This window comes from Patiria miniata, unplaced genomic scaffold (genome assembly GCF_015706575.1).
Source record: "Patiria miniata isolate m_02_andy unplaced genomic scaffold, ASM1570657v1 HiC_scaffold_30, whole genome shotgun sequence".
Taxonomy (NCBI): domain Eukaryota; kingdom Metazoa; phylum Echinodermata; class Asteroidea; order Valvatida; family Asterinidae; genus Patiria; species Patiria miniata.
Window position 1 is genome coordinate 3083322 of NW_024037070.1, and position 24783 is coordinate 3108104.

The following is a 24783-nucleotide window of genomic DNA, read 5'->3' on the forward strand; positions in this document are numbered from 1 at the left end:
CGCTCCCAATAGCGCCGTAAAGAAATGGTGATTTTCGAAATCATCGTTTTAATCATGTCTGCCACGTACGTACGTTATTATTATCGCCAGAAATATTAATTAGGACACTTGACACCTACATTTCCTCCGAGTTTTCCTCCTATAAATAATGTCAAAGAAGAAAATAAAATGGTTCCTCAGGTATGCAATCACCCAGAAGATCCCTCAGAGACCGCCTCTCGTTTGATAGCTCTTGGCTGGAATTTAAACTCGCATCCTCAACGACGATTGAGTTCAACGACTTCAGTGCCGAAGATCAGACTCATATAGAAATTCGCCGTAATGGGCGCCACTCTTCCATTGTTCAGGCAATTACAGCGTCAGGATGAAGTGTGCTCAAGTTTAAACCCCCCTACAGGGATTTATTAAGCTCTCCCTTCCGACTGAAAGAACGATCTCGGGAAAAATGAACCCTTCCTTATTTTTTTGAGTCATTCTTGCGTCATCCTTGCGATATCGTGTTGGGATTAACTCGGCATAGTCTGATGTTTTAAATTTAACCGCTGTGGACATTTTCTGGTCGCGTGCATGGTACAGATGGATTCCTGGTCTTCGGAAAAAAAAAAAAAACCCCAAAAAACAAACAAACAAACAAGTGCGAGTGCACAATGAGCTTTGGCCGTGTTGCAAGAAGTCTTGCATTTAAAGTCTTGCATAAAATCGATCAAAATGATCCCTGGCAGAGCTTAAAATGCGACGCCGAAAAATGTGACGCCGATGGCACATATAGAACACCATACTTTTGGTCAATTTTCGGGGACAGACGGACCGACCACAAAGTGACATAAGAAGCTCCTGCCAGAGCTTAAAAAATGTACATTTCTGTGCCATTGCGGTTTACAGTAGCGTGGCGAGAAATATGGGTGATAATTTTTGGGGGAGGTGTTCTAAGCCAAAAACAAAAGGGGGGGGGTACCCGATAAAAAAAAAACATAAGAGAGTTTTCCTTTGACATACCGCTCACTGTGTACTCGCGAGTAGTAACAACGTATTCATTTCAAAGACATTAAAACATTTTGAGAAGCAAATTTAGTAAAAAGGGTTGTTTCATAATATTCAACGCGAGGCTGTCACATCGTGCAATCGGAAAAATTAGTTCAATGTTTTTTTTTCGAATAACAGTGTTCTCTGAAGCCATAAAACCAAACACATGTCAAATCACAGTTAAAGGCACATAACTTTGAGTCATGTAAGTGTTAAAAAAATAATGTGATGTGACTGAATCTATGCTCAACCATAATATAATAAATCTACCTTTTCATTTTCCCGCTTTGTTTTCTTTGTGCTACATAATGTAAGCCGTCGCTATCAGCTATAAATAATTTGATGAAGACCTGTCCGCGCCAAATTTGTTGATTCAGTTCCGTACTTAACAGCATCCAGGGCGTCTGTCTTGAACAAAATTAAAACCACGCACCAAATAATCATGCCGCTAAATCAATATTCCTGCGGGTGTTAAATAATGAATGAGCTAAAAACAAATGGTCGTTTATTGACTTAGCCTGAGGTGAGTGGGCTCCGACTTGGGCCGAATTTCATTAAACTACTTAACAGAAAAATGGCTGAATAATTTTTGAGCTAAGCAAAGTCAGCGTGTGTACCGGTCCAAAACAGGGTGAATCCCCCCCCCCAAAAAAAAATATGCGACCCTAAAACATTTGCCTTAAAAAAGAGATTGGTGGATTTCTTTGTTTTGGGTATCAAGTTAAAGCTGAGAGCTTTTTCTTTTAAATACTAAAACAGTCATGAAAAAACACTTTGGGTTGCTGAGAAAATGCCAATCGCAGTCATTTTTTTATCCTGTACACAAAAATTACCACAGTAAGGGATTTCCACTGTACATTTTTGTGCAGGTCCCTAATCCCCTTACAAACAACATGGCACATAACATTACAAGAGTTCAAATGAATTTGATGGAAATACCTTTTATTCTCCACCTGAACAGGTGTCTCATCGTTTTTAGTCCTATTTTATACCTTTTCAGCATAATAAAGATGTCAAAATATTGAAGGCATTTCACAAATGAAGGATAATTGCACAGTAGGCTTACAGTAAAATGTTTCACTGTTTGAAGTATTTGTGTACAGGATGAAAAATGACTACTTTTACATCATTGGCATTTTCTCAGCAACCCAAAGTGCTATTTCCATGATTTTTTTTTCAATATTTGAAAGAAAGAGCTCTCAGCTTTCATCTGATACCAGTGTTGTAGTCGAGACCGGATAGTCCGAGACCGAGACCAAGACCGAGACCTGAAGTTGCGAGACCGAGACCGAGACCGAGACCAGCCCCTTCAAGGCGGACCGAGACCGAGACCGAAATGGTCCGAGACCGAGACCGAGACTGAGACCGCGGATAATAAACAACAATAATCTAAATAAACTAATTACAGCTGAACAGTCTGTCCTTGAGATGTTGATGTTCATGGGGATGTGAAGGAAGTGATTGAAAGTTAGAAATCACTTGTACCTGCTTAATTGTGTCATGCGAGTGCTCTTCGTGTTTGCTTCATGCCATAAATTACAACATGGCAACAGAATTTGTTATTGTCACAATCAATTAAAAAAATTGGAAACAACCTAATTTAAAGAAGGGGAAAACCTTATCTGTCCTTGAGATGTTGATGTTCATGGGGATGTGAAGGAAGTGATTGAAAGTTAGAAATCACTTGTACCTGCTTAATTGTGTCATGCGAGTGCTCCTCGTGTTTGCTTCATGCCATAAATTACAACATGGCAACAGAATTTGTTATTGTCACAATAAATTAAAAAAATTGGAAACAACCTAATTTAAAGAAGGGGAAAACCTTATTTGATGAACTCCATATATTTTTGCCACTTTTTTAAAAATATGTTTTTTTTTAAATATTGTTTAACTACTATTAAGTGTAAATCTGATGAAGAAACTCTAACTTGGGAGTACGACAATTTGTACTAGTTTTTGCAAAACTTGAACATGTTGAAACTTGACAAAAGTAAAAAGTTAAAGGTAGAACTCGGACCCTACCTTGGTTTCAGCAATGACCACTAACGGATATTTAAATGCAACTTTAATTTAACATTGGACCTCCTTGTAAACCTGATTCGAAAAAAATTTGGAGCAAGAAAATATTGATTTATTTTTTAAAATTTCAGTCATGGAATATAGATTTGTACATGTAGACCAAAAAATTGAGAGATGGTAGCCAGATATGGATTGGTCTGCCCCCCCCCATCCCTCTTTGTGATTCTCTTTCCAACCCTGCATGTTTGTGTGTCCCCTACATGTTTGTTTCTTGTTCCTCCGTCATTTACCTCTGAAGAAGGCCTGGCTAAGGCTGAAATGTAATGCCACTTTATTTTTGTTTAATGTCAATAACGTTACATATACTACAGGAGATTGATGAACCATAATTATTTGCCTGATCTATCTTCTGTTAATCTGCCCGCCGTCATCATCGCCATTAGCCTATTTGAGAATATGGCCGACACAATAGAATGGCGCTGCATGTCACAAACTGAATGTGGTGGGCGAGATGTACTTTTAGGATTCATGGCTCAGTGCGCACGCCTCTCTGTTTTGTACCGTGCCATCGTATCGCCCGCATCGGCTACTTCGCTGGGCAATTTACTTGAATATTTTAGTGATTAAAAAGTACAACATATTGCCAATATATTAATAGTTTATTGTGATGGCCATAAACAGCATATAGCGATTAATGGAACACAACTCTTCTCGACTCATGCAAATGCAATGGACATTTAGGAAGGAGACGAGGCAGGCAATTAGACTCTATTTTTGTGTGACCATGGCAGTAGCTCAATTTGTGTTTATCACAGATGAAAAGATGAATACATGGCGAGTCAAAAAGAAAGTGACCGTATGATAAAAAAAAATGGCACGCTCCATTTTGTAACAAATATAATTGGGATAAAGAACATGTTATTGAGTAGTAACTGTGAACATTTCACATAATTTGCATACTCTATTCCCAAGTCGTGTCTATTTTAATAAAGAGATCACAAAATTCAGCTGTCCACCACTAATACCAATTTAACGGTCTACGAATTGATGAATATCCATTAATAAATATAATGAAAAAAAACCCCGTTTTCCCGCCTCCACGAATAAAGGAAAAATTTTAAAGGAAAATAGAAAAAAAATCACCAATATTTCTAGGGAAAAAGAGTTGAATTGTTCCTCATATTCAAAATACAAAATCTGACGGTAAAAATAATGTTTCAGTCTTGATTCATAATATTTAAATCTCAGTTGTATTTGGAATCAATGAGGATGGCTATAAAGTGCTTGTTTCAACAGATCATCCCACAATAAAAACGAGAAATAAGAAGAGGAGCAATGGTTATTGGACTATGCCTCACTCACTAGAAAGTGAAGAGAGACATGTCCATTAGCATCACACTGCAGTTACATTTGCCCTAAACTGATTCTTTACTTAACCCTAAAAGGGCCGAGGGCGGAATCCGCCCCCTCACTTTTTGGCTGGTCTCGACTCGAGACCAGCCAAAATATCGAGACCAAAGGGGACCGAGACCAAGACCAAGACCGAGACCACAGCTCCCGAGACCGAGACCGAGACCGGCAAAAAGTGGTCTCGAGACCGAGACCGAGACCGAGACCGGTCTCGAGACCTACAACACTGTCTGATACCAAAAACATAAACATCCACCGATCCCCCTTTTTTTTAAAAGCAAATGTTTTAGGGTTGCTTTTTTTGGTCGTTTTTTTTTACTAAACAATTTTCAACTGGTATGTTTTATTCCAACAAAAGATCTCTTCCTTTCCCCCCTTTTTTGGAGGCCGGCAACCCTCTGAAAATAAAGCTCTGTTTTGGGCTCAAGCAGAACCGCTTTGCGAGCAGACTGGCTCCAGATGTGTACATTAACAATACACTGATAGTGGGGCGGGAACTAGCCTACCCTGCGAGAACGGAATTGTTGTCTGGCTGCCCATAGTTCGAAATTGTAGAGTAATAATTGCTAATCATTGGCCATTTTTTCGGTCGAAGTAGAAATAACTTTTGTATTGCTAGAATAGTAATGTAGAAAAAGAATCTTTTTCGGGATGAAAGTTATTTGAAACTCGCAAATAGCACGGGGACGCAACTTTAAAGAGTACTGAACATGCAGAACATAAAAAGGACTTGTATGCACATGTGGCCAACAATACTTACATATTGTAGATAGATAGGAACATTGCATCCAAGTTTTGCCGAAAGGTTGGTTTCCATGGTATCTGCCGCGGTAGGTACGCCATCCAATAGCAACAAGGTCAGGTCAGTCAGAGCTAGATTAGCAAACGAGTAGTTGATGACAGTGTGCATGTCCCTGTAGCGGAACACGATGAACATGACCATGGCGTTGCCCAGTATTCCCACGGCTGACACCACGGAGATGACCACGGTCAGGGCGATCATAGCCGCCCTGCTGAAGACGAAGTCCTCAGGCGGCCTGCCCTCCGTGGGCACGGTGGTATCGTTCATAAGTGCCATCACTTCACTCGAATTGTATCCAAATTCCCAATTCATTTTTGGAAAGAGTATAACTCTTGCAGATTTTACTGATGATCCACTGGTTTCCGTATTCGCACCTTGGAGATAACTGCGCTGTTGAGAGGGGACAGAAAGTGTGTGGGATTGTCAGATTCTATCGGATGGAAAACACTGCCAAACCACAGTGCGTATACATGATACGGGTTTTAAAGAAATATTGTCATATTGGTTTTTCATTTTACTGTAAGGCATGACAAAAAATACTGGTCAGGTGTAAAGTTTGTAAAAACTAAACCACACTTGCGTCACACATCATTTGCGTCACAAAGGAGCAGCGTGTGTTGCAGCACGTGCGACGTGCGTTCCCTGAACTATCGTGGTAATCTGCAGGGTTAAGGTTAGGCCTACATTGCGAGGATGCGTGACACCAGTGGGCAGTGGGACACCAGAGCGAGGGACTTTGGGGGTGTTTCCATTCTGGAGGAGGCACTCAATGTGCTTTAATAACTCCTTTTTGCCTTTCCAAAACTCTGAGTGGGGCAAAAGGGGATGGGGGAGGGAGGGATGAAGAGGAAGGGGGGGGTGCAATACGTCTCCTTGTATAGCTACCGCATGGCACCATCAGTTTTGTCTCAGGTGCCATACGGCCACTAGGTGTGAACAGAGTGCCACGACCCACAACAAATACAGTAGAACACATTCTGACTCGTGGTGCAAGAACACATTTGGTCAGAGGTGCGAGGACAGTTATTCAACACCCACAAGTGAGTGAGTCGTCGGAATGAGGTTATCCGTCAGCGAATAAATGGTTCAGATGATTCGGTTATGCGGCATGCCTTTCACTGTCAGTTCCTTACAAAGAGGCTTCTGGTGTACTCAAGGCTTTCTGTGGTTTTATCTAGTAATGGGACATGTAGAGATCCAGTTTTGGCTCAAGGAGGGGGTTAGCTCTCAAGGGGGATGGGGCCGGGGGTTAACCCTAAAGAAGCCGGTTTTTTTTTACCATCTCACAATTAGGGGTGGGGCCCTCAGATCTCGGCCACAGAGTGACGAAAAATTATGAAACTTGATGCATGCATAGAACAACTTAATATAACATACCCAAGAAAGTTCATGACTATAGGTTAAAGGGTTTTGCAATTATCGGATTATTAATTATTCATATGTACCAACGGTAATTCTGCTTGTGTACACACTACATAATGGGGAAATTCAGTTGCGCCCAAAAAAATTCGCTGCGCGATAACCCATGGTCGGAATTGTATGTTTTATGTATCAAAAGATGCGCAAGACTCCATGCTAAAAAAGTCAGGAAAGCTCGGGTCGGGAAACATTTTTTTGCAAGGGTATCGCGAAAAAATTGGGGGTGGATTCTGTCCCCTGCCCTATTAGGGTTAACAGACATGTGCTATTTTTCTGCATGATTTAGGCTACCTCTTTTTTTTGCGGCCCAAATAGTTTTGGCAGTGCATTTGGTAAACTATATTTGTACATGCTTATCTTGTCAATATAGCGCCCAGAAATCTCCCAAACTTACACCAACAATCTTTAACTTTTTATACATTTTAGTTAATAATGTTTTAATATTTTTAACTCGATAAATCTGAAATATATCATATTGTCAAAGAGATGCTTAATAAAAGCATTTCTTTTATCGAGGCTAAACTAAAAATGATGTATAAATTTAATGCGTTGCTAGACATAGCTATTTGTATTCATAAGAAATTAGTTTACTGTGACGGAAGAATGTATTCTTATTGTTAAACATTCATTTAGTGCCCCCTTCCAGAAAATGAGGCCCCCTAAGTGCCCCACCGCCTGCAAATATATACCCAGGTACGCCACTGATATGAACACATTAATTCCAGCCAGAATCAGGTCATTTCATAACGTCATAACGGTCCAGGCCTTATCCAAGCCTCTACATCATGGCCCTTGTAAACGGCTACCGGTACTTTTCGCAACCCCCCCCTCCCCCCATAATCAACCGATCAATCGCCGCCGCGAATGTTTCATAAACGTCAAATTTGCGTCGTCTGCAAAACCCTCATGGTCAAAGTTATAAACGGACTACTGTTAAGTTCTGTTATTTTGCCAAGAAAAGGAGAAAGAGATCGTTAGTCACACTGAATGTGCATGCTACCTGCTTTCATACAAGCCAGGTCTTTTTGTATTAAATAATCGATATAAGGCATTCAGAATAATGGTAGACGCAGGGTTTTTACGACGCACTAGAACATGTTTTTCTATGAACTCCTGTCCTTCAGGGCTTATATTCCGAATTGAGTCTTGCTATGACATTTATATTCAATAAGGTACCGCTGCAAAACAAGGCATGTAACAATAAACGCACACTGAAGGCTGTGAAATTTTTTTCTAAAATTCTTTGAAAAAATAGCTTAGTTATATAGCCTATATCAATTTAAAAATGTGTTCACAAAGAGTAAAAATATGGCAAAAAAGAAGATTCAATCAATTTAAAAATAAAATCAAGACAATATATGGAGGTCACGTTTCATTTTGATGCAAAACTGTTACTTCTGCAATTTGTATCTCTTAGCTGAAAAGAAAACTGGTCTCAAAGTATAGCATAAACCAGTTTTGTGTACATCACACAGTGCACGTGTGTAGTAATAATGCTTGTGTATTATCCGCTTATGGATGTCACGTTTAACATTGGGGCTAAAATGCTAGCTATCAATCTTGTACTTAAAGGGAATATACATCATTTGCTTTTACGGTAATTTTCAGAAATGGATGGAATTGGGGGGTTGGAAATATATAGCAAATATAGTTACACTGACTTTTTTTGAGGTTTTGGGTTCGAAAATGCTATAAAAACCAAGAAAAACAATCATTTTCCTGTAGTCTGGTTCCCTGACTCAATATAAGAAGAAACAGAGCAGTTTACATACATTGGGGAATTGTAAGGTCAGGGAACCAGTCTAGCTGGCTCGTACCCGTTCATAGGTTTGTAATCGATTGCAAACAAGTGCGATGGTCAATTGGGGCCAGTATTTGATAAAAAGCCAGTTTTTTTCCAACGCTGATCGGCCGAAATTGATACAAAAATACCACTTTTCTTGAAAATGACAGTATACCAGGTGCCATGATTTTACAGGATGCTTTACACTTTCATTCACTAACAGTCCAGCAAGGTATTTCAAAATGATTTGGTAGTTTTATTTTTTGATGTTTGCAAATGTTGTATTTTCCCTTTAAGTTTTCAATAAAAGGTGACAAAAAAAAATAATAACAATATCAGCTAAACCTAAAGAGCAAGTGGAGGAGAATTTTTCTTGTAATGGAATCATTAGAGTAGTATTTTTATTACTGTTTTGGCTTTTGAGGTTTTGATGTTGTTAGACATTTCCATATTCGTGCCAAAACAGTGGTGTCATCTTACGAAGACGCGCTTGAACTGTTACGGAAGCAGCAGTTGCAAAAAATTTGGTCGTAACAATTAAGTGTGCTCTGCTTTTTGAATTATTTTTCAATGAGCCCACAAATAATACAACTTTAAGATAACGTGTATTTTAAGGTTACTTATGTAAAAAAAAATCGTATTGGGATCTAAAATACACAAAAGGAAAGAGACCTTTAAAGTGAAGTTTTGTGGACGGTATAAAATCGCACGAATAACATAAACTGTGCATGATATATAACTTGAAAACCAAATCATCTGGAACATATTTTTGTTGTAATCAAAACTGATTGACACCTGGTAACGAGGTTGCATGTATGCGTTTCCCCTTTAACATTATTTGGTATGTCTGAGAAATCAAAAGGGCATAAATATTGACTGCGGCCTGCTCATAGGCAAATAGGACCGAGTCTCATGGGGCGATACAGCAATTTCGAATCGCAAATTTAATAAGGTTTCTTGTACCTTGTTCTCAGAAAAAAAAGACGAGAAAAGTTTGATTTACTCTGGACGTGCATTATGTGTCGTTGAAGAACATGCATCTCACATGTATTTAATTTGATTTGTGGGAGTAACCAACAAAAAAAGGTTACAATGAGAACTGATTGGCCAAGATGCAAAAAAGACGGAATTGTATTGTTCGAAACAGCAATTCCAGAATGCGAATTTGATTAGTGTTTGTTTTATTTCTTGCTTTTGGAAATAAGACGAGCTGGGAATTATTTAATTTGATCGGGACGTGCAGTTGGTGTCGTTGAAGGAGAGAAACACATGTTTAAGATTTACTGACCGTGGTATTGTTGAGTTTCAGTCCGACAAAAAAGTATAGGCCCCTAGTTACTTTTTAATGTAATCAATCACAATGGGAAACTGACTAGTGGCACTAATATTGATACAATTGAGTTAAGAAATTGACTGAAGTCAATTATTTTGTCCAACTATATAATTACATGTATTACTTTTTGAAGTGTTTCCTTTTGCAATAGAAAGTTCTTCACTCTCTAATGAGGCATCGACCCCCCCAAAAAACTGCCTATTTTTTTAGATATGGATTAATTTCTTTACAAATTTCGAATACCTTAAGGCCCGAAAATAGTTCTGTTCGCGCAGACTGGTTTCCAACCCCGTATCAGAATTGATAACATAGGGCAGGAACCACTCTACTCGCGGGGTGGATTTGTTCGTTCATTAAAGCAACCCAAATAAAAGCCTCTTTTGCAGACGTAAAAAAAAAGAAGAAGAAAAAAATTACCTCAAATTTGTTAAAGAGTATTTACATTATTCGTCTTTAGATTCGGGGCTTTTTTCGTGATATTTTCTTTATCAATGCAGTCTTTGAAAATGGCGGTGCCCCATTAATCTGGCAAGCAATCGTGATACATTCTCTTAATTTCTCTCCCGTCAAAGGCACAAACAAAAAACCCAAAAGAATTGCCGCCCGCTCTCCTTTCAATTTGTAATTTAATTCTTACCAGTCACGATCGTGTTACATGCCACAATTTTGCGCCCTCGTCATGTTGATGAAATGACTTCTTGTTTGGAGTAGTGCAACGAATCTATGTCAGAGCCTGACATGCTTTATAATGAAATTACATTGATGTAATTTAAGCGACAGTGGCAGTATTTACGTCACAACTTACCGCCAATCACACGAACTGAAAATGCTGACTTCGCAGTAAAGTTTATCGCACTAAACAAATATTTGAGATGGGCTTGACATGAAAAAAATTTCTTAAGAACAGTTGCACTCAAGTTTCCAATCGAACCCCCCCCCTGTCTCCATTGGAAACGACATTCGCACATGGTACACAGGACTTAGTTGGTGCAATATCGGCGCCAATCTTGACACTCTTTTCAAAATGACAGGATACCAGACAAATTAACCCTACATGGTATCAGGTCTGCCGCGACTTCTCTCAAAAATTCGGGTGGCGTGTTTCATAACACCTGTTTCATAAAATTCGTCACCGACACCACGAAGTAACACTCATGTACATACCAGTAAAAACTAGCAATCGGAGAAAACGGCATCTGAAGTTGAACGCCTTCTAAAACAACACTTTGCGCCAAAACTGCAGAGTATTTTTAGTTAGGTTTCTCGTTGTGGACACTTGATGTATTGATGTCATTAAATTTGCTGTTTTTGACCAGTTTGTGTATTAAAACAACAAGAAATAAGAGAAAAAAGATGAGTGCTAGTTCGTGAAACCAAAAAAGCTGCGAAACTGTAAATTTTCGTTTTCACGAAGTAGCACGCTTCAATGTATTACAACACTAGAAGAGTGTTACTTCGTTGAAACGGAGGTCAGCGCGCGCGCGCTCAAACAAGAAGAGTGTTACTTCGTGAAACGTTTTTGCTCGCATTTGAGAAGAGTGCGCGCCATGCATTACAATGGTTAATGGAACTTGAGTGTTACTTCGTGAAAACGAAAATTGTCACTTTCGCGCAAAAGTTGCCATGGTAATAAGCATAATTATTAAAGTAAAGCTCTTGAAGATTTGAAACTTCGTGCAATGGTAGGCCTTGATGAATAATGTTTAAAAATGTAAAAAAAACTGAAAACCGCAAAAAATATGGTTTAACACGTGGAGTGTTACTTCGTGGTGTCACTGACGAATTGTTTCCTCGTTCAAATACAAAATTTACAACGCATAATTCGCGAACGGGCGTTGTTTTTTTTATTTTAATTTTTTTATCTCCAAAGCATTTTATTATAGCTTAAGCCAACTCTCAATTGTTGATGGCAAAAACAGCTCAGGGAAATTTGTCAGAGTCGAAATTCAGTGTCTTCTTGCCGTGGATGAAACAATATTAATACAACCGAGGGATACGCAACCCCCCCCCCCCCCCCCCCTCGGTCACAGCTCATCTCAGCTCTGTTTATACACGGGTACATATGTAACGTCAACGTTACGTAGATAAGACTTGTATAGTGTTACTAAAGACTTCTACCCAATCCTTTGATCGATGTCAGTTAATAAATGATGCTACAAGGTGCGATATATTTAGACTGTTTCCCCCCGTGACGTTCACCTGTGCCAGCTGGTCAATTATACCCAGGGTATAGTTTTTTTTATGGCCAGCCACCCCCGCCCCCCCTCTTTAAAAACCCCCATCTAAATAGTAATTTCACCAGGGAACTGATGTGAAACACAGTGACTCAACATTCGATATTCAGCATATCCACAACCTGTCATTACGATATGATCGGTCAGAGATATTCTTTCATTAATTATTCCTCCATTCATGCTTTATGTGATACCTTGAAATATTACAGCAGTGGCAATTAAGCCACAGACATGAATTCTCGGGTTTACAGTAAATCAAATACATGTCAGTGATTAAAAAAAAAAAACCAGTTTGTATTTGGTACAGATGGTGTAGCACTAATGATTACTGCTATGATATTTATAAATTTGTTTACGTCGATGTGTAGTCTGATTTATATTTCAACCAAACACCTGACATAATGATTGACGATAACTATGGCAATAACTGAGAATCACTTTGCTTTCTTGTGGCAATAATAATATCATTGCTCCCTATTGCCGCGCTCTTAAGACTTCAGATTATCAATTCGTTCCGCTTGTTTCCGTCTTTATCCCGACTGAGGTACCCGTAACCAAAATAGTGTTACTGCTTTGGGCCATTAAAAAGGTCCTTAGGGGACATTACGGCCTGGAATGCGCCCAACTAGGCTACAGAACGCATTTTAAACGAAACGATATTAAATAGAAAGAGCATTTAAAAGTCGAATATAAACGTCCACACAACCATCCTTTAAAACTGGGCGTTTTCGTGTTATTTTTGCGAGACCCAAGCAAGAACGAATTTCACGGGTCACCATGTGATCCAGTAATGTGTGTATTATGTGCACCATACACAACGTGTACGCTGCATTAAATAGACACAACTCGAAATACGTATGGCTGTGCCACAAATTGTAACCAGACCTTTGAAATCGTATAGGTAAATAATCAAAAACATGAAATATTCGGGGATTTCAGGCCGTTAATGTCCCTTTAATTTACGTGTCCATCGAGAACAATAAACCGGCCATAATAGTATTTCCCTTTAGGGCATACAGAGCCCATCCGTTTTCAGTATCAAAGTTCTAATAAACGACTTAATTATTTGATTTCTAAGAATTGTTGGGGAATGATGAAACCAGATGTAGCTTAGAGAGATTAAAGATATAGTCCATCATTTGTATTTTGTGCATTTTGTTCGTTTGAAGCATAGCTATAGAATAAAAAGACTAGATCGGCAGCGTGTGCATACGCACGGCCTTGACTGGAGGGTCACGTGCTGGAGGAAAGATACAAATTGCGCGCTAGAGGTGACAAACGCAACGCCGTTTACGCGCATATTGCGAGTTTATTTTCTGTGACTTGAGACCTTCTATGCTTATAATTATACACAAGAGAATAAAATAATAAGATAACATCGTTCCCATAATGTTGAAACCCCAGTTTACTCTTGTTTTAATTTCAATCAGTATCTCTTGAACATGGATGCCTATGATTATGATTAGGGCCTAATAAGCAAAATTGGTTGTCTTAAAAAGATTAACTTTGCAGAAAATAAACTGATTATCCCGTAGCCGAAATGAAAAGCGGCACGCCAACGTGTTTTAGCGTGCGTGTACGCATCGCTTTAATACTCGGTGCGCATTTCTAGCTTCGCGCGCGTTGAGCTAGGTCACGTGCTGGAGGAAAGATACATTTAGCTCCATTATACTTTACGTTAATTTTTTGCGCGTCTACGAGAGACAACAAACATGGCGGAGATATATCGCACTGTGAATGGGTGCGTGTGGACGCGCTGCCGATCTAGTCTTTTTATTCTATATCTATGGTTTGAAGCAACAAAAGTGCTCAAAATCTAATGAAGAATACTGAAAAACTAACCTGCTGAAGTTTCACCTCAGCTTCAGCTGTATATTCCGAAAAAAAACAGCATTCTAGGATCTCAATTTCAAATCAAAAGTTGCTGAATCATGTTTTGATTTGTTTTGAATAGACCGCTTGCAGACGCCTTCGATAATCGTCGCGTGAAGGCGCGCGACGCCATGTTGTGAGACAAGCGTATATCTATCCATGCACATTTTGTCCCACAACATGGCGTCGCGAACCTTCGCGCGTCAATTATCGATCGCGTCTGCAAGCGGTCTATTGCAGCTATACGCGATGTCGCACACTGATCCGACGAATTATAGCAACCGCGCGCGCCTGTGCGTCGTGACGCGTGCCAATGCTTGCGCGCGCTGCGCCGAATAACAAAACGAACTACTAATTTAAATTTTCCTACGGTGCGTCTTAAGACGCACCGTTGGAAAGGCCTTCTTTCGTTGATTACTTCAACATGTACGGTGGCTGATTTCCGCCAAGAATACATTTTTTTATTTATTACGGCGTTATAACGCCATAAATTATCGCGTTATAACGCCGTATTATCGCGTTATAACGCGCTATTATCGCATTATAACGCGCTATTATCGCGATATAACGCGCTATATAGCGTTATAACGCCCTAATTTACCGCGTTATAACGCCCTAATTTATCGCGTTATAACGCGCTATTATCGCGTTATAACGCCCTAATTTATCGCGTTATAACGCGCTATTATCGCGTTATAACGCCGTAATTTATCGCGTTATAACGCGCTATTGCGGCGCCATAATTTTACAGTACACGCATCCATTTTACTTCAGTGCATGTAGGCGTGCATTGTTTGCCCGCTTTCGGATCCATTTGCACATTATACACCATCCGTGTAGATATATCCAAAAAAACATTTGAGTTTCTCAACCATGACAACCACGAGATCAAAACTCCTTGCCTCTACCTCTTACCGAAAGTTCACAAATTAAAAGAATCACCCAAAGAAACGCGGTTTGTGGGGAGGCCTATTATTAGTGGTTGCGGAGGTCCGACTCAATCAAGGCAATTTCAAAATACATAGACTATTTTCTGCTTCCGATTTTCAAACAACAAAGCACATATACACGCGATTCCGGGCATGTGCTTGAAAAACTAAACAACGTGACATTGAAGCAGGATAGCCTATTGATCACATTGGATATTGTGTCCATGTATACGAATTGCCCACAAGATGAGGCAATTGAATCAGTCTGCGATGCACTTGAAGTTGCCGATAACAGTCTGTACGCAATACCCAAACCTACAAGAGAACACGCTCGCTGTCTCCTGGAACTTATCATGCATCGAAACATATTTGAATTCAATGGAAAGTTCTTCAGACAGAAAATTGGCGTGGCTATGGGAAGCGAATGCAGTCCAGAAATATGCGATATAACCCTGTTCAAATATGAACAAGAAATTATTCTCCCACACAATCCTTCAATTGTGAGTTACATGAGATACAGGGACGACGTCTTAATAATATTTAACGGTAACGAAGACCAAGCCGGTGACCTCGTCCAAACTCTAAACCAAATTCATCCCACGCTCAAGTTCACGTCAGAGATTTCAAACAGTCAAGTCACCTTCCTCGACCTCGTCATCTACAAAGGCGAACGGTTCAAAAAAGAAGGGAAACTGGATACTCGAGTAGCAACCAAAAAAACTGATACCTTTCAGTATCTTGCTCGAGATTCAGCCCACCCTGAGTCAGTGTTTGGCGGTTTGATTAAGGGAGAAATAATGAGATATGACCGTATATGCACACACTCAAAAGAATTTGAGGAGAAGGATGAATTCTTCAAAGACAAACTACAAAAACGCGGATACAACCAAGAAGATTTAGCCCTTCTTCCCCAAAAAGGCGAAACTCGCGTGAATCTAAAAGCGTGTAAAAACCGAAAAGAATATCCCGCTGGTCTTTGTTTTACCCTACAACCCACAAATTAAACACCCAGCTCTTAAGCAGGCCCTTCTGAAACACTGGAATCTGATCAGCGATAATGATTTTCTCAGTGCACTCTTTGCGACCCAACCCATCCTGGCATACAAACGACAAAAAAACATAAAAGATGGCCTGGTCCGATCAAGGATTAACCCATCTCCACCATCCAACCAAGAAAAAAACTTGGATGAGGAGAACGTTCAAATCCTTTTGGAACTTCTTGAAGAACAGAACTAACATAATGGTCATTTAGGCATGGATTTCGAAATAAAAATAAAAAATAAGGAATCCACTTAGTCTGATCATTACAAGAAAAGCTAACGCGTAAAATATTCTTTACCATCATTAGCAATAAAGTAAATACGTACAAAAGAATTAAACAAAGGGTGACTGATGAAGTGCGTAAAAAGGGCACAGAAAATATGCACTGTTTCCCCCGACACACAAAAAAGAAAAACAGGTGGGACGGCATATTACCACCGGTATAAATCAAAACATTAAGTGAACTAGAAACAAAAACCACATGTACACAAACCAGTCCCTGCGTCGCCTAAACACCGGATGAGTTTTTTTTGAAACTCCCGCTCTCCGGTTATCACCAATCTAATGGGCCCGCTATGTGTTGACAAGTTATAACCCACCCATCACCGCAACCCAGCAGTGGAACTGATTTTACTCCCTATATGCGTATTGAATTTCCAAAAAAGGGAAAAAAAACCTAAAAAAAATACGCTCTAGGCAGTTTAGTCATATAACTACACAGGTATTCATACCAGTGCTTGTAAGTCTTAAATAAACGAAAATCTTCCCTAGCTGGTTGCAAACACAATGTTTTCAAAAAAAGATTCATCAGCTCGCAGAGCCCCTCGTACTCCAATGTTATCATACATCCCATAAAAAGAAAAGAATGAGGAACGGCCCTGCTGATGCTGATAGCAAATCCCATCCCCCTCCCATGTTTTAAACCCTAATTCACGGCGGCAACTTTCTTGGAATGACCTTGGAACTTTCCAACAAGTTATTAATATCAACAGATTATTCCCTGAATTTTGCTTGCACAAAACCGGTTCTTCCTTGCTATTTTACTAGCCAGAAAACCACTTCTTTTTAAGAAAACACAAGTCTGATAAAAACTTAAATGCATGGTGGCGGCCAAACTCCATTCCATTTAACTTAAAATGTAGTGGCGACATGTATGATTACGCCCCTTCCTACTAAACTCAAAATACGAGGTTCCCGTTCAAAATCACTTAAACAGTACAATGTAAGGACGATAATAGCGCGTTATAACGCGATAAATTAGGGCGTTATAACGCGATAAATTAGGGCGTTATAACGCGATAAATTAGGGCGTTATAACGCGATAAATTAGCGCGTTATAACGCGATAATAGCGCGTTATAACGCGATAAATTAGCGCGTTATAACGCGATAATAGCGCGTTATAACGCGATAATACGGCGTTATAACGCGATAAAATTATTTATCGCGTTATAACGCCGTAATAAAAAAAAATGTATTCTTGGCGGAAATCAGCCACCGTAAACATGATAGCTTGCCAGAAAGATTAATTTCACAGGGAGTTTAGTCCACTTACTATTTTTTAACCAAGTATGCTTTTCAACAATAATACGCCAGTTACTTTTTCGGATGGCTGCAAATGATGGACCATTTCTACTAAACGCATACGGCAACGCGTAGTGGAAGCTTCTAGGACGCGATAAAGAGTTTAAGTTGTCCGAGCCCCTGCATGCTGAAGTACGTGTTCGTACAACCACCACGGGAACAACTATGGCAGCGAGTGTCGACGATACTGCGTTTGCGTATTTGATAAGTGAGGAATTAACTGATGCCGATGAGGACTTAATTTTGTTGGAGCATGCTCTACGAGTAAAAGTACCAAGAGTTCTTTGCGCAAGGCTTGACACGAGTAGCCTCACTGATAGTGATCGTCTAAACCTATTTAGATTTAGCCATGATCAGGTAAGACAGCTAACTGTCGTCCTCTATGCCCCTCCTCTATAACACTCTCATCTTACCTAGCCCAGGTTGGACGAAGTCTTCATTGCAATACGACTAACGTCCAGGACAAGACTTTTCTACATGAAACCATACAACATTTTTACCAGAGTTTTGTTATGTTTTACCTCTTTATAGAAGCTAATATTTCACGCCTACATACTCTATGTGTCCTTATCTGTTAGCACGCTGGGTTCAGGAATTCCATATGCGATGCTGACTGACTTTAATCAGGAAAATAAACTCCAAAGCAACGTTAAACTTGTACGTGTTTGTAGTCGCTTTTCATCAGTTTATTCCCAGAGTCGTACGTCATGTACAATGTACATGATATGTACAAATGTACGTGCGTACAATCCGAAAGCGCGCACGCACGCTAAGCGCCCTCATTTGTTTAGTTTTGGTTGGAACCGTGACGTCACTCCAGCCAACCGATGTCAGGAAAACGCTCAACCAATGACCAAAGCCGAAACGTGTTTCTGGTAACTGGCGCGAAAACACGCTCGGTCATTGGATTAGCGACCTCACCTTCAAGTAAGTGCGCGTGCGTATGAGGGTGGTTACTAAGCAAATCGCGCGTGCGCGTGCGCACTGCTTGTAAGTCTTAAATAAACGAAAATCTTCCCTAGCTGGTTGCAAACACAATGTTTTCAAAAAAAGATTCATCAGCTCGCAGAGCCCCTCGTACTCCAATGTTATCATACATCCCATAAAAAGAAAAGAATGAGGAACGGCCCTGCTGATGCTGATAGCAAATCCCATCCCCCTCCCATGTTTTAAACCCTAATTCACGGCGGCAACTTTCTTGGAATGACCTTGGAACTTTCCAACAAGTTATTAATATCAACAGATTATTCCCTGAATTTTGCTTGCACAAAACCGGTTCTTCCTTGCTATTTTACTAGCCAGAAAACCACTTCTTTTTAAGAAAACACAAGTCTGATAAAAACTTAAATGCATGGTGGCGGCCAAACTCCATTCCATTTAACTTAAAATGTAGTGGCGACATGTATGATTACGCCCCTTCCTACTAAACTCAAAATACGAGGTTCCCGTTCAAAATCACTTAAACAGTACAATGTAAGGACGATAATAGCGCGTTATAACGCGATAAATTAGGGCGTTATAACGCGATAAATTAGGGCGTTATAACGCGATAAATTAGGGCGTTATAACGCGATAAATTAGCGCGTTATAACGCGATAATAGCGCGTTATAACGCGATAAATTAGCGCGTTATAACGCGATAATAGCGCGTTATAACGCGATAATACGGCGTTATAACGCGATAAAATTATTTATCGCGTTATAACGCCGTAATAAAAAAAAATGTATTCTTGGCGGAAATCAGCCACCGTAAACATGATAGCTTGCCAGAAAGATTAATTTCACAGGGAGTTTAGTCCACTTACTATTTTTTAACCAAGTATGCTTTTCAACAATAATACGCCAGTTACTTTTTCGGATGGCTGCAAATGATGGACCATTTCTACTAAACGCATACGGCAACGCGTAGTGGAAGCTTCGAGGACGCGATAAAGAGTTTAAGTTGTCCGAGCCCCTGCATGCTGAAGTACGTGTTCGTACAACCACCACGGGAACAACTATGGCAGCGAGTGTCGACGATACTGCGTTTGCGTATTTGATAAGTGAGGAATTAACTGATGCCGATGAGGACTTAATTTTGTTGGAGCATGCTCTACGAGTAAAAGTACCAAGAGTTCTTTGCGCAAGGCTTGACACGAGTAGCCTCACTGATAGTGATCGTCTAAACCTATTTAGATTTAGCCATGATCAGGTAAGACAGCTAACTGTCGTCCTCTATGCCCCTCCTCTATAACACTCTCATCTTACCTAGCCCAGGTTGGACGAAGTCTTCATTGCAATACGACTAACGTCCAGGACAAGACTTTTCTACATGAAACCATACAACATTTTTACCAGAGTTTTGTTATGTTTTACCTCTTTATAGAAGCTAATATTTCACGCCTACATACTCTATGTGTCCTTATCTGTTAGCACGCTGGGTTCAGGAATTCCATATGCGATGCTGACTGACTTTAATCAGGAAAATAAACTCCAAAGCAACGTTAAACTTGTACGTGTTTGTAGTCGCTTTTCATCAGTTTATTCCCAGAGTCGTACGTCATGTACAATGTACATGATATGTACAAATGTACGTGCGTACAATCCGAAAGCGCGCACGCACGCTAAGCGCCCTCATTTGTTTAGTTTTGGTTGGAACCGTGACGTCACTCCAGCCAACCGATGTCAGGAAAACGCTCAACCAATGACCAAAGCCGAAACGTGTTTCTGGTAACTGGCGCGAAAACACGCTCGGTCATTGGATTAGCGACCTCACCTTCAAGTAAGTGCGCGTGCGTATGAGGGTGGTTACTAAGCAAATCGCGCGTGCGCACTGCATATTCATGCAGCATAGTCTGTCCCCCGGACCAGATGTGATAATGAGCGTCGAGAATAATTGTCCGGTCTAGGGAACCAGACTACACGCTGCACCGTACAGACGTACATGATGTACGACTAGAATAGACTCGGCGGTGAGAAACTGATGAAAAGAGACTAAACACGTACAAGTTTAACGATGCTTTCGAGTTTATTTTCCTGATTGACGTCAGTCAGCATCGCATATGGAATTCCTGAACCCAGCGTACTAACAGATAAGGACACATAGAATACTACGACGTAAAAATTAGCTTCTCCAACAAGGTAAAAATATTGAAATTATTGGTCAGAAATGTTTTCGTTCGGTTGTGAGCACATGTGTACTCAGGACTCCCTCCGTAACGTAGGGAGGAAAGGGAGTCCACCAGGGCTATCATCTTACCCTATTTGAACTATTGCAACATTGTCTGGGCTCGTGCCAGTAATACCAAGTTATATCCACTTAATATTGCACAAAAAAGGGCTGTTCGGATTTGCACTTTTTCATCGCCAAGAGAACATTGTTCACATCTATTTGCACTCTTACTCTTGCTGATATTAATAAATTTCACACTGCTATATTCATGTACAAATTCACCAACAATCTTCTCCCCAGCACATTTTCGTCTTTCCTCAGTACAAAACACCCATAGTCACTTTACTAGATCAAGCAGTAGCCTGTACATTCCATTCACTCGCACTCTTTATTCCCTTAACACTCTTCGGTACCATGGTCCCAGATTATGGAATACTATTAATCCCAGCATTAGAACACTGTCTTCCGTGGGGCGATTTAAATCACGGTACAAGAAATTCCTTCTGTCCTCGTATGTAGCATAGCTTCCCAACCTGATTTCTATGCATTTTCATCGTTTTTATTATTTTCATCATGTTAATTGTAGCTCCTTCAACTTCATTGCTTTTCCAATTATTTACTCATTTTGTACTTTCATATCCTGTCAGGTTAAGTAGTGTCACTTTTGTCTTGTCTGTATTGTCTGTGTCTCGTTATAGTTTTGTTTTTCTGTTGTTATTGTTGTCTGTAAAGGCTGTTTCTTACAAGCCTCGGCTTACTCAAACAGCCCCATACTCCTATTTTCTCCTGTACATAAACCAAACTTAATTTGACACTTGTTAATAGCGCAGTTTACTTTTATTAAATTTTTTGTGTGTGACACATATATCGAATTCGTTATTTTGCTATGTACCCAAAACCTTTTGTTTATTGATGTATTTCTCTAAAGGAGTATGAAATAAATGTTTCTTGAATTGAAATTGAATTGAACTAGACTACTGAGAATCCCTCATGAGATCACTTGCTACAACGAGTCCACAGTATCTGGCCAGAATTCCTTGTTCTTCTTGCTTAGACGTCTGGCGTACCCAAACAGGTTCGTTTAAAATAGTACACTTTTAGTATTATACCTTTTTATAGATTATCATTATAGTTTGTACAATTTTTGTATGCATTTGGTTCAGCTTACTTTTATTAATGTGTAACAATGCATATCAAAGAAAAGGGGAAAGGGAACTGATTGAACACAATTCTAAATATGACTATAACGTCGCATTTTTGTTACACTACAGATTGACAGATCTTAGCAGACTGTTTGGCCGTCATCCTGAAGAGTTGTCCATAATGATCAATGCCATCCAAGATATCATATGGGAACATGCTGGAGATAAGTTATTCGATCTCAATCAGCCCTGGTTGTCCCACATTGGAAGAATTCGCATATGCCATCCATCAACGTGGGAGTCCACTTACATCGATCTGGGCATTCATTGATGGTACCGCACGCCCGATTTGTCGACCTGGCAGACATCAACGAGAAGTAGGAAGAATTTGTTTTGATTTCTTGGTTCTTGGTTCTTGGTTCTTGGTTGGTTCTTTTCCTAAATACTCCACGTAGGAGTTTATACAGGAGGCCAGAAACACAGGGGCAAACCCCTTCTCTTAGCGATAAGTGTTTACTGGGTTCTTTTACGTGCATTTATACAAAACACGGGACCTACGGCTTAACGTCCCATCCGAAGGACGAAGCAATAATGGTTAAGTGCCTTGCTTAAGAGCACAAGTGTCCGCCGGCGGGCTCGAACCCACGTCACTGTTGCCTCTGAAACACCAGAACGTGAGTCCGGTGTTCTTAACCGCTAGGCCATCGCACTCCATTTCGGTCAATAATCGTAAGGGCAAACTTAAGCCGATAACCCCATGTAAGATAAATTGTGAAGTTTACGGGTAAAACCATATGTGGAAAGACATCTCTTCTTGGAGAAGTGTGGTCCCGAAAAGAGGTTGGTTGAGTGTAGAACTCGACATTTGAGACAGTGTGCTCTGTCCGTCCTCAGGAGGTTGAGTGAGGACAGGCAGAGCACACTGTCTGAAACGTTGAGTTCTACACTCAACCAACCGGTTCTTTTTAGCCTCCACACTTCTTCCAAGAAGAGATTTCTTTCCACTTGGTGTTACCCGCAAACTTTATACTTTATCTCATCCGCTATGCAAAGCTTCAAGTCGTGTAAGATAATAGTTGTGACTATCTTTAGTCTGATAAGATGGGAAACTTTCATATTAAAGTGATTGCCTTCTTTCAACAGGTATACAACGGCCATAAGAGAACGCACGCTCTCAAATACCAGTCAGTCGTCACCACTAATGGCCTGATTGCCAACATGTTCGGGCAAATGGAAGGGAGACGCCACGACTCAGCTTTGCTAACCGAAAGCAACCTCATGGAAGATCTTCAGATGCTCCCCGACCATTCATCGGGGGATACATTCCGCTTAAACGGGGATACAGCTTACCCGTTACGACTACAGCTACAAGGGCCATTCAAGGGAGCGAATCTAACGGAGGACCAGCGGCTGTTCAACAAGAAAATGAGCAGTGTTCGTGAATGTGTCGAGTGGGCATTTGGGAAGGTCGTATCATTGTTTGCCTTTGTCGACTTCAAGAAAAATCAGAAATTATACTTGCAATCTGTGGGCAAAACGTACAAAGTTGCGGTTTTGATGACCAACTGCCACACATGCCTCTGCGGTTCCCAGAATTCAGATTACTTTGGTGTCAGGCCCCCACGGCTGGAAGAGTATTTGGCGTAATGTTATAATTGAGTAAATTACAACTGCATTTGAAAGATGATTATTAGACACACAGGCTTTAACTAAAAGTCGTTAGCTCAAAAGGTTTTTTAAATTCTTCTGTCACATGAATACGGCAAGAGTCCGGGGTTTACAGTGCGTTTGTGGTAATAGCTACAATAAATTACAATAAATACAAAGCCATTAAACTTAAAAACCGTTTTGCAAAATAATACACTCTTACTATTTCAATATTGAAGCCCAAATAGAATTTGTTAATAAACCAGACGAGTTTTTTTCATCTCGATATCTACATGTATAGCCTAATTACTTTAGAAGTTGCCTCCTCATGAATTCCATTATGATATCATCTTTCTTTCCTCACTTTCCGCTTCCATTTTCTTTTCCCTTTCTTTTCTTTCTAGTTCAAACTTTTCTTTCTCAAATGCCAGTTGTTCACTCTTCAATTTGATCTCCTGCTCCTTCAGTGACATTTCTTTCTCTGCCTTCGACTTAAGAAACATCATCAGATCTGAGGACGACGAAGATCTTCTTGCTTTCCTGGGTGTGGCGTTGTTGTCAGAATCAGAGTCGCTAATCTGGCTTTCATCGGCTGCAATGTATAGGTAACAAATGAAATGAAATAAAAAGCATTACGTGAATGTCCAAAAACTTGTAACATCAAAGCATCTTAACTATGACAGTAACGAGACACATACATGTACGTTTCTTAGGCAATGTTTCCAAAGCCGCCTTTCTTATCTCCACTGCGATTTTCCTCTGCTTCTCCTTTTTCTTGTTTTCACTCTCAAGTCTGGTAACCTGCTCCTCCTGAAGCTCTTTGATTTCTTGAAGGAGTTGATGTTTCTCCTCCATCTCCTCTTCCGTGCCAGATCTACAAAGTTGATAAAAATATGCAGCAGTTTTAACAACTAGAATTTCAACAATGTTATATTCAAAGCTCTTAACTCACTTTCAGTTATATCTGTAATCATAACGCACAATAAAGTGGACTTGAGCGATTTCATGAGAAAAAAATATCTGTGAGCACCTCTTCAGCGCCTCTGCATCTTCTTTCTTGTAGTAGGTCAACAAAAGGGATGTTTTTTCCCTGCAGCGTCGCCCACTCAGACCCTGGAGTTCTGTTGCGTCTGCAGTTTCATCCCATTTCTTTCCAGGTTCAGCTGAGGAGTATGGATCATTAGCCATGACCTCTCGCAACAAGATGATGTCGTCATTGGCCGAAAATCGTCATTTGCTCCGTCCATAGTAGGCTTTTATCTTTTCTGTTGGAAAGTAAACTATCGAGAATAAGCTTATAGCTCTACCAAACCAAAGAATAACGAAACTGAGAGCAATCTGAGCCAAGCAAAGCTTGCACATCACTGATTCCATTCACTTTAATTCATTCAAGCT

At 40.1% G+C, this 24783-nt stretch overlaps 3 protein-coding genes across 4 annotated transcripts; 1 reads left to right on the forward strand and 2 right to left on the reverse strand.

Moving 5' to 3' along the window:
- Positions 1–115: 115 nt before the first annotated feature.
- Positions 116–5530, reverse strand: LOC119739069 (delta-type opioid receptor-like). Its single transcript, XM_038213904.1, has 2 exons — positions 5213–5530; positions 116–139 (listed from the first exon to the last, which is right to left on the reverse strand). Exons 1-2 carry the CDS (start codon positions 5528–5530, stop codon positions 116–118), a joined length of 342 nt encoding a protein of 113 aa, XP_038069832.1.
- Positions 5531–19300: 13770 nt separating this feature from the next.
- Positions 19301–23453, forward strand: LOC119739165. 2 transcript variants are annotated; one of them, XM_038213998.1, is made up of 3 exons: positions 20989–21674; positions 21871–22118; positions 22885–23453. In XM_038213998.1, the coding sequence occupies exons 2-3, from the start codon at positions 21930–21932 to the stop codon at positions 23386–23388; spliced, it is 693 nt and encodes a 230-aa protein (XP_038069926.1). In that variant the 5' UTR covers positions 20989–21674; positions 21871–21929; the 3' UTR covers positions 23389–23453. The 2 variants fall into 2 exon arrangements, with proteins under 2 accessions (XP_038069925.1, XP_038069926.1); XM_038213997.1 differs by lacking the exons at positions 20989–21674; positions 21871–22118 and adding an exon at positions 19301–19639.
- Positions 23454–23726: 273 nt separating this feature from the next.
- Positions 23727–24783, reverse strand: LOC119739070 (protein PAM1-like). The gene is made up of 3 exons (XM_038213905.1): positions 24419–24783; positions 24087–24262; positions 23727–23980 (listed from the first exon to the last, which is right to left on the reverse strand). The coding sequence occupies exons 1-3, from the start codon at positions 24574–24576 to the stop codon at positions 23727–23729; spliced, it is 588 nt and encodes a 195-aa protein (XP_038069833.1). The 5' UTR covers positions 24577–24783.